Source organism: Astatotilapia calliptera, chromosome 7 (assembly GCF_964374335.1).
Source record: "Astatotilapia calliptera chromosome 7, fAstCal68.1, whole genome shotgun sequence".
Taxonomy (NCBI): Eukaryota; Metazoa; Chordata; class Actinopteri; order Cichliformes; family Cichlidae; genus Astatotilapia; species Astatotilapia calliptera.
Window position 1 is genome coordinate 41442551 of NC_137428.1, and position 13976 is coordinate 41456526.

The 13976-nt window shown below is 39.1% G+C and overlaps 1 protein-coding gene across 1 annotated transcript; it reads left to right on the forward strand.

Annotated features, from left to right (window-relative positions):
* The first annotated feature begins 590 nt into the window (after positions 1–590).
* On the forward strand, positions 591–7239 carry LOC145430112 (uncharacterized). The gene is made up of 11 exons (XM_080304515.1): positions 591–756; positions 1737–1823; positions 2164–2304; positions 2448–2587; positions 2704–2840; positions 2946–3039; positions 3183–3282; positions 3400–3659; positions 3750–3936; positions 4111–4238; positions 4325–7239. Exons 1-11 carry the CDS (start codon positions 636–638, stop codon positions 4640–4642), a joined length of 1713 nt encoding a protein of 570 aa, XP_080160641.1. The 5' UTR covers positions 591–635; the 3' UTR covers positions 4643–7239.
* The last annotated feature ends 6737 nt before the right edge of the window (positions 7240–13976 follow it).

Genomic DNA, 13976 nt, shown 5'->3' on the forward strand with positions numbered 1-13976 from the left:
TTCTGATTCTGATGTTTTCCCCATCCTTGCGTCCTGTTCGCTCAGTTCCTCTCCTCCATTCCCCTCCTTGTTCCCTTGCCTCATCTCCTTTTGTTGATTTCTTTCTTCTCCTTGTCTGTGAAGGTTCTCAGTCAACCAGGTCATTTCAAGTTACTTGAAAAAAAGTCCAGACGCTTTTCTTTGCAAGCTCCTTTGACTTTCTTCTCCTTGTTTCCCATCTTCAGATTCAGAGGAATGCTCAGTTATCAGCTGTGTACACGGCAGAAAGACTTTCACTTTCAATTTTGTTTAAAATCACATCGCTGCATACTGTCCACCTAACAATCAAAGAGGCCCCGCCTCTAAGGTCTCAAACTTTAGTCCAGTTTAAACAGGTGACTTATAAAAACATTGTCCCCCTAAAGGTGTTATAAAGGAGGACATCTACAAATTATCCATAAAGACCAAACAGTTTTTGTATCAGGCTGGAAACATTTTTATTTCTGATTTTAACATGGGAGTCTATGGGGACTGACTCATTGCTGCCTCTGCTGCACAGTAAATTTCCCAGTGTTAAATCAGCAGTGTTAAAGTGTATTTACTCTAATAGAGTCATTATAACAACAGCTGGAGCAAAACGCCCCCCAGTGTGGGTGATGATTCCTGGAGTTAAAAGAGACAGTGTCAACGTTACTCTAGAAAGCTCCTCCCACCACAGACTGGTTTTCAAACCGAGAGGATTTTTCACGACGCCATTTTCTTCACATCAGTTGCAGGGTAAGTTGTTCATATTTACTTTTTAAACCAACAATTCGACATTTTAAGCACAGGTAGCACGTTAAAATAAGGTTACATTCCTTTTGTCCATGTTTATTATATATTTCATTTTGTACCAGAAGCAAATGTGACACTATCTGTATGCTAATGTAAGGTTGTTAATTAGCTAAAAAAGTTGACTGATATCAGTGTTGGACTGTAAGGCTTGTTATCAAAATTTATTTCAGTGTGTAGTGGTGATTGTGTTGTGTTCTAGCATGTTCGAAATTCCATTAAATGAAACCCTCCATGTGTTGGGATCTATATATTAACATTAGCTAGCTAACTAGCATTTTGGCTAACCTCAGTGCGCGGGCAATTCGCTAGTTAGCGTTAAATTTTAAATTACCTAACTCAAGCATTAACTAATTAAAATTGTACACTAAATGTTACATCTTTCTTTTTTTCTTTTTTTTGATACCTAGGTACCAGATATAGAGGTCGTTTTTAGTAAGGTTATTGTCTTATTTTAACTCGGCTGTCTTCAGCGATTTTACAGTTACAGGATTACAACCAGCAGGTGTTATAAGCTTGATAAAATATCCAAAATGTCCAGGATTCAGTTTTTAATGCATTTTTTTAGTAGTTTGAATTTAAGATGACAGCGTTTGTATTTATTGTGAGTTGATGGTATTGACAAAAGTTACCCTGCTGCTTTTTCCATTTTGGTTACCAGACTGTTCAGTATGTTAAACTAAAGATGAACAAAATACTGGCTCCCTAGTGCTAAGTTAGGTCAGACAAATGGTAAAAAGTAGTAGTTATTATTTTAGTTTTGTATTGAGGATTATATCTTGACACCTTGTTACACTGACATAAAAGTAACATACAGTGTAAGAAATCACATTGCAAGGCTGTTTATGGGACTGTTTTAATATTCACATTTTCTGTTTACTGTAGTTCAATGAAGAGCACTGACTATAAGAAATTACTGTCTACAGGAAGCATGCTGCTTAAAGCAAAACTTGGAGGTGTGCAGAAATTTGTTAGAGTATCTGAGCCAAGCCTTAAGGAGTTTTTGATTGCCGGTAAGAAACCAACATTGTATTAAAAAGGTGTACAAGAGGCTTTAAGTTCTTTTTGTTATTTAGTCTCTTCAAACTGCATTTTATGATTAATTGAAAATGATCTGTGTTTTGGAAGCATCTTAGTTATGAATGTATATTTAGTGGGGGGGAAAACTGCATAATGTGAGTGTCACTCCTTTTAATCTACCACTTATCCAGCATGTTAGAGGCGCTTAATAATTTAGGCTTTGTTTATCTGACTCATTTTTGAAAGAGTATCTTGAAATGATCTTCATTTTAAGCTACAAAACATTAAATGTCATGTCTTTTTGTTTACACAAACTTGTGTGCTTGTTTCCAGCATTTGCAAAGTTTGGTGCGCCAGCCGTAACAGAAGGAGTGAAAGTTTTTGATAGTTCAGGGACTGAGTTGGATGAGGATGTTTTTGAGGATATAGTAACAGATCCCTCAACCGGGGTACTAACCATCAAATATGAAACAGGTTTGTTTGAGTGATTTGTGTTTCATTGGATGTCTTTTTTTTTTTTTTTTTGGTGTCATTATTACATTGTTTAATCAAAGAGTGTATAAAATGAGTCTATGGAGGGACCATGTAAACTGATTTGTTTTGCTCCTATTTTTAAGGTCTGGAAACATCTGTTGCAGAAGTGTCTCCTGAGCAGTTCCAGTTATCATCGCCACATTCATCAGATTCACAGGATACGGTCATCCTTTCAGACAGCCCTTTGAGGAAACGTCAGAAGCTGGATGCAGAAGCTAAGCAAGTAAGAGTTAACAGATTTCCACATTCTTCTAATAGTGTCTTTTTTGTTTGTAGTTTAAGTGTTCTGAACTGTAGTGGTTATATCAACATGTAGAATGTTTTTATTGTGTTTTCCAGTTGGTGGAATCCATTCTCACAAGCAAACCTGGTGGAGAACGTATAATAAATGAGTACAATTGGACCAAGTCCCTGGTGGATGAAACCAGAAGAAAAATGGTCAACATACTGGTAGCTGACATGACAGAAAAAAATGGGTAATTTATTTCTGGCCCTGTGATTTTTACTATCATTTTCAAATTATTTTAAATCTCTATTAATTCCAGCGAAGCTGACTAGTTCTTTTCCTTTTGATCTTGCAGTACATCACCACCACGGCAGGTAAAAGAAATGTATGCCAGAGGAATTGTAACCTTTTTCCCTTACCTCAGTGACCCGTACTCAAAAAATGGCTATGTAAGTAGCTAACAGCAATAACTGATACAACTAAAATCAAAATTTTAAATCCTGCCAAAATGTATGTCCTTATCAACTGTTCATGGTCACATAACTTACTGATAAATTAATAAACAAAATGTCTGTATATGTCACTCTCCAAGGAACATTATTATGATGGCGAGAGTGGCACTGGGTACTTGGCCTGGAGGATTAAAACCATACAGAGATGCACTGCTAAAGAGAGGCGATTAACATCTGGAGGTAACACTTATAATTCAGTGGAAACGTATAATACAGTTCCAAATTGTGGTTCAGTATTAATAATGGTTATCAAATGTTATTATTAGTTTTGATAAAGTTGTATTTCATATTGTCTAGCACCAGGAGATGGATCATCGGGTGAAGACCAGTGTGGTGGACCAACTGTCAGACGAGAGTTGCAGTTTGTTACAGAGAACGTGCTGAGTGAGGATGAGTGCAAGGAAGCAATCTCTCTGATGAAACATTCAGCTGATGAAGACACAGTCAAGAAGAAGATGAAGTTGACATTTGTTTATCGACACAACATGGTCCTTGACCCCCTGCTGTCAAGCAACATACTGTCTGTGTTTCCACGTTTCAAAGATATCAAAGGCTTGGTGAATATTTTTCATTACGTTGACAATGTAAACACATTTTATTTTTTGCAGATAGCAGATATAATTCTCTGTTCTCTATCCCTGTTACAGATTGAACAGGATTTTGTACTGATGTTTGGTGAGGATGTATCAGGCAGGTTGCTGGAGAGGTGGCCAACAACATTCAAAAGAAAGATTATCCAACAAGGCAGAAAGCTTCCTTCTACCAGTGACCTGGAAGAACTCTTGCTGGCAGCTGACTCTCCTGAGGATGCCACTGAAGTTAATGCTGACATTGGTGAGCTGTTATTTCTTTAATTAGAACATTCACAGGATATATAATGTTTGTCACAGAACAGCTGTCCTTTTGTATTTTGGGTCTACTCCAACATTTTGTCAATGCAGATGCATTGAAATTTGTTATTGATGAGGATGATTCAACTTTATTATAAAACCAATTTTTTTTTTTCAGGCTGGGACAGTGACCTCTCAGCGATTCTATTGCTATTACATTTGATTCCACCATCTGGTCAGGGTCGGAAGAGACCAGGAAAGGTGTCAGCTTCTCAAGCAGAAAGGCATCTTGTGGTCTTCAAGAAGGTTTGTTTCTTTTCTATTTTTATGGTATGAATTACCAGTTTAAGAAACACTTGATTCTTATTGCCTGTCTGTATTTGTCTTTTCAGACTGGAACAAATATCCAAGAGCACCTTGATGCCATCACTACCAGCACTCAACCCTACCTCCTGGCTGTTGGGGTGAAAAAGCATGACATCCACCAGTTCTTCATTATTCTTGACAAGAATGCCATACCATGCAAGTCTACCTCTTCACTTGGTGCTTTTGATGAACTGTTTAAAGCACATTTTGTGTTTGGCACATCTTACAACACCATGCTTCACAACATGTACACATTCATCCAAACCACTGTGTACAATATAGATGTTGGCAAAATCAAAGAAAGTCCCAGAGTTGCTGAAATAAGGACAAGGTTGCTTCGTTAGGGCTTGAAGGTTAATTCTCCATCATGAAGTGTTTTGTCTGTCAGGCTGAGTTTACTGGTTCAAACATGCTTGTTAGGCATTTACGGTTAGTCCATGGTTACTTACCCGGAAGAAATCTTCGCCTTAAATGTGCCCAGCGTGACTGTGGCTGTGTGTTTGGCACTTTTTCAGGTTTTAGAAAACATTTAAATACCAAACACCTTAACTATTTCGACCAACAGGCTGACACTGATGTTAATTTACAGCCTGATGTGGCAATTAAAGAAGTTATCACTACAGGGCAGGTGGTGTCAACTAATGTAGAAGAAACACCCACAACATCTGAAATGTTGAAAAGTTCAAATAAGAGCACTTTGGATATGTGTGCCTCTACTGTTGCACAGCTCAGGGCAGCTGGATTAAGCCAATCTACTGTGAATAGTTTTGTCTCCTCAATGGAGGAAGTGTTTTTTGAGATTCATACTCAGGCTAAAGATGCAGCTTTACAGAGCTTACCTTCACAGGACACTTCAAGTAAAAAGAAATTAGAGCAGTCATTCAAAAACTTTGAAAACCCATTCACACTGTTAAATTCAGAAGCTAAACGAAATAGGCACTTTAAACAAAAATGGGCAACTGTTGAACCTGTTGAAATGGTGCTTGGCACAAGATTTGACAGTAGAAGAAACAAGATCACAGGGACTTTTGATCAAGTCATTGTAACCGATAGGTTTGCATATGTTCCTATTTTGGAAACACTGAAAACTATCTTTCAAAACCACCATGTTGTCGACATGTTCAAGTCGAGGAATATGTCCAGAGAAGGTGTGTATGCAGACTTAATCGATGCTGCCTATGTTAAAAGATGTCCCCTATTTTCTGCAGAAAAAGATGCCTTACAAATTCAACTGTTTTATGATGACTTTGAAACTGCAAATCCCCTGGGCTCTAAAAAGGGTGTACATAAATTAGGTGCAATATACTTTACACTAAGGAATTTTCCTCCAATCTTTAATTCGTTGTTGGTCAATATTCATTTGTGTGCTCTTTTTCATGCACAAGACTCAAAGCGTTATGGCTTTAATTCAATCCTTGAGCCACTTGTCAATGATCTGAAAGTTCTTGAGACAGAGGGACTGAAACTTCCCATGTTTAAACACTTGGTTCATGGCACTGTAATCCAGGTCACTGGGGACAATCTTGGCTTGCATAGTCTGTTTGGGTTCGTGGAGTCATTTGCAGCTCGATATTGTTGTCGTTTTTGTCTGCTTGAGAAGGATTGTTTTCAAAGTGTGTTCTGTGAAGATGATTCTGGTGTTGCACTAAGAACTCTTGATATGCATAAGCAGCACTGTGAAAGTGTACAAAGAGATCCTACGCTACCTCATGTATGTGGTGTGAAACGCACTTGTCTCTTGAATTCACTTAAATATTTCAACACAGCCAACAATTTTTCTGTAGATATCATGCATGACATTTTGGAGGGAGTTGCTCAGTTAGAGGTGAAACTTGTGCTGCAGTACATTCAGGAGAACTTCCTAAGTGCTGAACAACTTGCTGGTAGAATACATGCCTTTGACTATGGCTTCAATCAGCAGCGAAATCGCCCACCAAGGGTAAAGTTGTTTGATGGCAGTAATGATTTAGGACTAAATGCAATTCAATCTTGGTGCTTATTGCGTAATGTACCTTTGATGTTTGGCGATTTGGTACAGGTGGGTGATAGCTACTGGCATCTTCTACTTCTGCTTCTACAAATTGTCAATATTGTGTTTTCACCAGTGCTGTCAGAAGGTATGACCATCTACCTCAAACATTTAATTATTGATCATCATCAGCTCTTTAAGCAGTTATTTCCTACACTCAGTCTCCTACCAAAGCATCACTTCATGATACATTACCCTCGCAGTATACGAAATATTGGCCCAATTCTGCACATGTGGTGCATGCGTTACGAAGCCAAACATAACTTCTTTAAGAAGCAATTAAAAAGCTTTAAAAACATTACAATGACATTGGCCAAGAAACACCAAAGTTGTATGGCCATGTATTGGGAGTCTTTTAGCCTCGAAAGATTAGCTTTAGGACCAGGAAAGATGGTGACACTTGGAGAGCTGAAAGAAGGTCCAGAAATTGCTTTAAAATTTGGAGCTGCGTTGTCTACCAGTGTTTTTTCAGCTAAGTGGATAAAACATCATGGTACAGAGTACCGCCCTGACTTTATCATCTGTACAGAGGTAGTGTCTGAGATTCCAGTGTTTTATAAGATCAAATGTATTGTTGTGAAAGATGACATTGCATTGCTCTGTGGAAAACTGATGGAAACCCTGTGTTTTGATGACCATTATCATGCATTTAAGGTCAGAATGCACCCCAATATGGTGCTGAAGGTGTTGAACATAAAAGAGCTGTGTTACTTCAAACCATTTGATCTTCAAATGAAGTATGGCACTTCTGATTCCTCCCTGTATGTGGTTCCATATTGTCATTTTATGCCGAACTAAATTCATTGTTTTAAAGTGTTTTATGACTGTTTTTGTGTGTGTAGTGTTTTATGTACACTACATGAGATGTTTTAATATTTTGAGCCTGACATCAAAATAAAGCCGTTAAACGTATTATCTAGTTGTGGTTTTTGCTTACTTGTTTTATATTTTAAAGCATTAGTAGAAACCAGGTTTTCATGCTGGAAGAGGAAGAGTTTTAGTAACACTACTTGGTGTAAAATTAATTTAAAATTTTACTCTATGAGAGCTAATTTTTCACAAGAAAAAGTGTATGAATAACACAGTATAGAGTAACATCAACTCTCATCAGAGTTATTTGAACCCCCAGTGTTAACTTGAAATAACTCAATTCAGTGTTAGAAATCAGTGGAATTTTACTCAAATAGAGTTAATTTATCACTATGTTAGAGTAAATAATATGACACTACTAGTAGTGTTAGGTTCATTTAACACTCTGCGGTGTTACTCAGTGTTAAATTTTTACTCTATTTAGAGTTAATTTTACTCTAAAATTTTAACACTATAGAAAGAGTTGATTTAACACCAATTCCGAATGGGACCAAATAGACTCGGGACCAGTGTTAAATTTAACTCTTTAAGTGTTATTTTAACACTCCGATTTTTACTGTGTGGACGTCAGAGGAACTGCCTCGTTGAAGGACACCCACCATCTCTGGCTGGGGATTTAGGGTTTTTTTTAAAGCCAGTTGATAATGGACATGTATAAATTGCTTCACAGCAGACCCTCTGGTATAATCTCAGTTTCTCTTTCTCTTCTTGTCCCCTCTTTCTTCCTCTGATAGTTTGCTTCCATTTCCTGTTTCCTGTCCTTGTTTTCTGTCCTTGCTCCCGGCCCTCAGCGGGTCTCCTTTATATTCCACACATCACCTGCTCACAGAGCTCTTTGACAGCTTCTGACAATCCTGCTCATAGAAATGCTGCACTTGGTCCCTTGTGGTTCACGCTAAGGCCAAGCATCACCCACATTCCCCTGCTGGATCTCTCTCTCACAGACACACAGGAAATGCAAAAATCCTACAGACCTGTGGGGAAAGACAGTGAGATCACTCCGTGAATAGAGAATAAGGAAATTTGAGCAGGATGGAGAATTTAGGCTTCATTTCGACCTTCCCACTGTTATTACAGACAGTGAAATATCTACAGACCCACAGCTCTACTTTTTCTGCCTCACTGATATTCTTTTAAACAGCTGAGCAGATGCACTGGCATATCTCAGGGTCCTTTCAAAAAACCCTTAATGTAAGCTTAGTAAATGCAGTGTTGCAGGTTAGTAAATGCAGTGAGTGTGTATGTTTTTCTGTTGCTGCATGCAGATAGGTGACAAATGACCAAACCATACAGAGTAACAGAGGAAGGAGAAAGTAAACTGGCACTGATGCACAAGCACCTGCGGTTCCTCTTACAACCACCAGGGGCTCCAGCATTGAGTCGGTCCCCGATAGAGTCACATGTTAAATGTCCAACTTTACAGCAGAAATAAACATAAAAAAATTTTTAAAAAACCTTTAGAGTTTTGTTCAGTTCCCTTAGTGCCTTCAGCATCTTCTATCCATTAGTTTTCATAAATGATGTTTTCACAGCATGCAGACGACATAAATTATTACTGCGTCTGTCACAGGACTTCAGAAATAATTCAGCTTCTGAGACCAGCAGTGGGAACAGTGGAGTGATACTGATGATAGCTGTCAGTTTGGATGTATGTGCAGCTGTAATCTATCAGTGAGGAAAAACAGAAACGCCTCACAGTGTGCCAGAACATCATCAGGACTGATTCAGGTGTCTCTGAAAGGATAGGCTGGCTGTGCTCTTTGCTTCATATTAAGGTTGAATCTGGAGGTTGGACCTGACACATATCAAAGGTCAGTGCTTCCTATATATGAAGACAACATGGCAGTACCAAACAAATGCAGTTTCATCCTCAGTTTTCCTCTGTGACCCGGAGCTGAATACTTATTAGAATAGACCCATGCTAGCCCAGCGAACATCTGGATGGGCTGGTGTTTTTTTGTCAACGTGTAGCCATCTCCAGAAATCAACACACTCGGCTAACAAGTGAAATCTTCCAGGTTTGATCCTGGGAGGAGACACACACGACTTAGGTTGGTTGCCCCTGTGACCACATTTTTGACACCAGGAACATGAAAAACACATTGTTGTACAGAACAAGTATTTTCATAGGAGTTACGGTCTTGGATTTAGTCAGCAGTTTTTAAACGGGTGCACTGAGGCAAATTGGCGCATTTGTCAAATCTCAGCAATTGGAGTCAGTTGATGACTTTTAGAATCATCTTTTGTGACAGGATGATTAGAACTGAAACTTTACATGTCTAGTGGATTCTCCCACATTTCAACTCATCTAGCCTAATTTCATGTCCCTATTTTTAATCTGTATAGTTTATCTCCCCACTATCACACAGTTAGTCTCAAAAAAAAAAAAATCAAACAGTTAAAGATTAAAAACTATTTTACCTGCTCATTTGATGCCAGTTCCCCTCTTTCTCTTTATGCCACTTACTCACTGATACTGTAGCACACACACAAACACTCACACACACAGCAAATATTCAGATTTTTCATTTGAGATTCTTGAGTTTAGATATTTAAAATACTTAATTCCACTCTTCAAGTGATATAAAGAATATGAGCTTTCAATATCCATTCAGATTTTTTTGCTGATTCTAAATTTTCTTTTGTCATTAGTCAATTTTTTCTAATGTATATTTAAAGATGTTCAGCTACTATCCAACTTTGAAATTTCTTCTGCTGTGTGAACTTTAACTTTCAACAGTTCTTCACTTTGTCTTTCAGGTGAATGATTCGGCGTATTTAATATACACACCAGTGTACAAAATTAAACAATTATAAAAATTCAACTCAAACCATTCAGCTGTTAGCATTCACATTACATTTTCTTCAGGAAATGTATTCTCTAGTTTCATACAGGGAGTGCAGAATTATTAGGCAAGTTGTATTTTTGAGGAATAATTTTATTACTGAACAACAACCATGTTCTCAATGAACCCAAAAAACTCATTAATATCAAAGCTGAATGTTTTTGGAAGTAGTTTTTAGTTTGTTTTTAGTTTTAGCTATTTTAGGGGGATATCTGTGTGTGCAGGTGACTATTACTGTGCATAATTATTAGGCAACTTAACAAAAAACAAATATATACCCATTTCAATTATTTATTTTTACCAGTGACACCAATATAACATCTCCACATTCACAAATATACATTTCTGACATTCAAAAACAAAACAAAAACAAATCAGCGACCAATATAGCCACCTTTCTTTGCAAGGACACTCAAAAGCCTGCCATCCATGGATTCTGTCAGTGTTTTGATCTGTTCACCATCAACATTGCGTGCAGCAGCAACCACAGCCTCCCAGACACTGTTCAGAGAGGTGTACTGTTTTCCCTCCTTGTAAATCTCACATTTGATGATGGACCACAGGTTCTCAATGGGGTTCAGATCAGGTGAACAAGGTGGCCATGTCATTAGTTTTTCTTCTTTTATACCCTTTCTTGCCAGCCACGCTGTGGAGTACTTGGACGCGTGTGATGGAGCATTGTCCTGCATGAAAATCACGTTTTTCTTGAAGGATGCAGACTTCTTCCTGTACCACTGCTTGAAGACGGTGTCTTCCAGAAACTGGCAGTAGGACTGGGAGTTGAGCTTGACTCCATCCTCGACCTGAAAAGGCCCCACAAGCTCATCTTTGATGATACCAGCCCAAACCAGTACTCCACCTCCACCTTGCTGGCGTCTGAGTCGGACTGGAGCTCTCTGCCCTTTACCAATCCAGCCACGGGCCCATCCATCTGGCCCATCAAGACTCACTCTCATTTCATCAGTCCATAAAACCTTAGAAAAACCAGTCTTGAGATATTTCTTGGCCCAGTCTTGACGTTTCAGCTTGTGTATCTTGTTCAGTGGTGGTCGTCTTTCAGCCTTTCTTACCTTGGCCATGTCTCTGAGTATTGCACACCTTGTGCTTTTGGGCACTCCAGTGATGTTGCAGCTCTGAAATATGGCCAAACTGGTGGCAAGTGGCATCTTGGCAGCTGCACGCTTGACTTTTCTCAGTTCATGGGCAGTTATTTGGCGCCTTGGTTTTTCCACACGCTTCTTGCGACCCTGTTGACTATTTTGAATGAAACGCTTGATTGTTCGATGATCACGCTTCAGAAGCTTTGCAATTTTGAGACTGCTGCATCCCTCTGCAAGATATCTCACTATTTTTGACTTTTCTGAGCCTGTCAAGTCCTTCTTTTGACCCATTTTGCCAAAGGAAAGGACGTTGCCTAATAATTATGCACACCTGATATAGGGTGTTGATGTCATTAGACCACACCCCTTCTCATTACAGAGATGCACATCACCTAATATGCTTAATTGGTAGTAGGCTTTCGAGCCTATACAGCTTGGAGTAAGACAACATGCATGAAGAGGATGATGTGGACAAAATACTCATTTGCCTAATAATTCTGCACTCCCTGTAGTATAATCTTCACATGCTTTATCCAAAGCACATTATCTGTTGATTCCCTCGCTAATTATATTCACAGTATTCCCTCTGCGTCTTTAGGGATTCGCTAGCTTAGGTTAGCTTAGCTCATAGTTAACTCACTAGCAGCATGGCCTCTTCACCTGTCCCTCTTGCACTTTCCTGCTCATTGTGACAGGTGTTAAGTTAACCCTCTGCCTCCTTTAGCAGCAATGGTGCTTGTAATAAATTTAGCCTATTTGCAGCTCTGGAGGCTGGGATAACTGAATTGGAGAGTCTGCTTCACACCTTCGAAAAACCCGTAGCTAACCATACCCCTGTACATCCCAGTACATTACCAACCCATTCATCTGTCTCCAAGTGTTTTTCACCACTTTCACCACATCCGCAGGGTATCAAACTCCATAGTCAATTGTCTTCCAGGAGCCAGAGCAGGCAAAATTGAGGGAAATTTAAAACTTTGGAAAATTGTAAAAATTGATCAACAAACAAATGTGCTCTGCCTTATTGAAACAAGGTTACAGCAGCAACACGATACTGATTCGTTTAAACTACTGTCAGAATCCTCAAAGCACAGGCAGAGGAGCGGGTGTGGCAGCAATCTTCCACTCCAGTTTATTAATCAACCAGAGACCAAGACAGACTTTTAATTCATTTGAAAGCCTGATGCTTAGCCTTGTCCACCCTAGCTGGAAATTTTAAAAAACAGTCTTATTTGTTATCATCTATCAGTCAGCTGGGCCTTACACAGAGTTTCTGTCTGATTTCTCAGACCTTTTATATGATTTAGTGCTCAACTCTGATGAAATAATTATTATGGGTGATTTTAACATCCATGTAGATGCTAAAAATGACAGCCTCAACACGGCATTTAATCTGTTATTAGACTCAATTGGCTTCTCTCAAAATGTAAAGAACCCACCCACCACTTTAATCTAGATCTTGCTTTAACATATGACATAGAAACTGAACATGTAACAGCGTTTCCTGAAAACTCTCTCTTGTCTGATTATTTCCTAATAACATTTAAATTTACAATAATGGATTCCGCAGCAGTGGGGAGTAGATTTCATCACAGTAGATGTCTTCCTGAAAGTGCTGCTCGTTATTGTTTGTTACAGGCCCGTGTCCTCGGGTACCAAATGCAAACGAGAGTTCGTTAGCTGAACAAACTGACAGGAAAGAGGCGAGTGAGGAGCAGAGGGAGGCGGGTCGAGCAGTGTAATATCAAAGATCCCTCAATGAATCAGGACAAGCTCTCTCTTCTCCTGTCCTGATTTTATTCCTATCTTCTTTCTCCTTCACCTTATTTCCTTTTCTTTTCTCCTTTCCTATATTTGACTTCTTTCCCCTCCTCATTTGTTACCCTGATTTCTTTTGCTTATTCCTTTTCTATCCTGGCTTCCTTTGTACTACTACCACCATTTCTTTTTTCTTTCCAGTACTTCTTTCTATTCTCATGTTTTTCCTCTGTTCCTCGCCTTGTTTCTTTTCCTTATTTCTTGAAGGCTACTTGTTTGCTTTCCTAGGTTCCAGTGCTCCATTCCTATCCTTGTTCACTCATCTCATGTACTCATTTCATTTTTTGTTCTTTCCTCTCTTTGTTTCCTGTCTTCTTATTCATATTCTCATTTATTAGCTGTATGTCAGCACAGATAGATTTATAGTCCCAAATCACCTGAATGCACTTTATACTGTAAGAAGCTGTCATGTAGCTGTTTGCAACCATGCTCTAACCCAGGGGTAGGCAACTCCAGGCCTCGAGTGCCGGTGTCCTGGAGGTTTTAGATGCGTCCAAACAAATCAGCTCTGTAGTTAAGGGATCTTTTTATCATTTACGGATTTTAGCCAAAGTCAAGTCTTACCTTTGCAGGAACGATCTAGAAAGAGTGGTCCATGCTTTTATTACTTCACGGCTGGACTACTGTAATTCCCTCTATGCTGGCCTAGATCGTTCCTGTCTACATCGCCTTCAACTGGTGCAGAACGCTGCCGCTTGCCTGTTGACCGGTTCAAAAAAAAGAGACCACATCACTCCGGTTCTCTGCTCTCTCCACTGGCTCCCAGTTGCTTTTAGGATTGATTTTAAAATCTTACTGCTGGCTTTTAAGGTTTTAAATGGCACTGCACCTTCTTACCTGTCAGAACTCCTTAGTACTTATCGCCCCAGGAGATCTTTGAGGTCAGCCGATCTGATGCTTTTAGATGTTCCCAGGTATAAATTAAAGACAAAGGGAGAGAGGGCGTTTGCTGTGGCTGCACCCAGACTGTGGAACAGTTTACCTCCTCACGTCAGATTCTCCAAAAGCCTAGAAA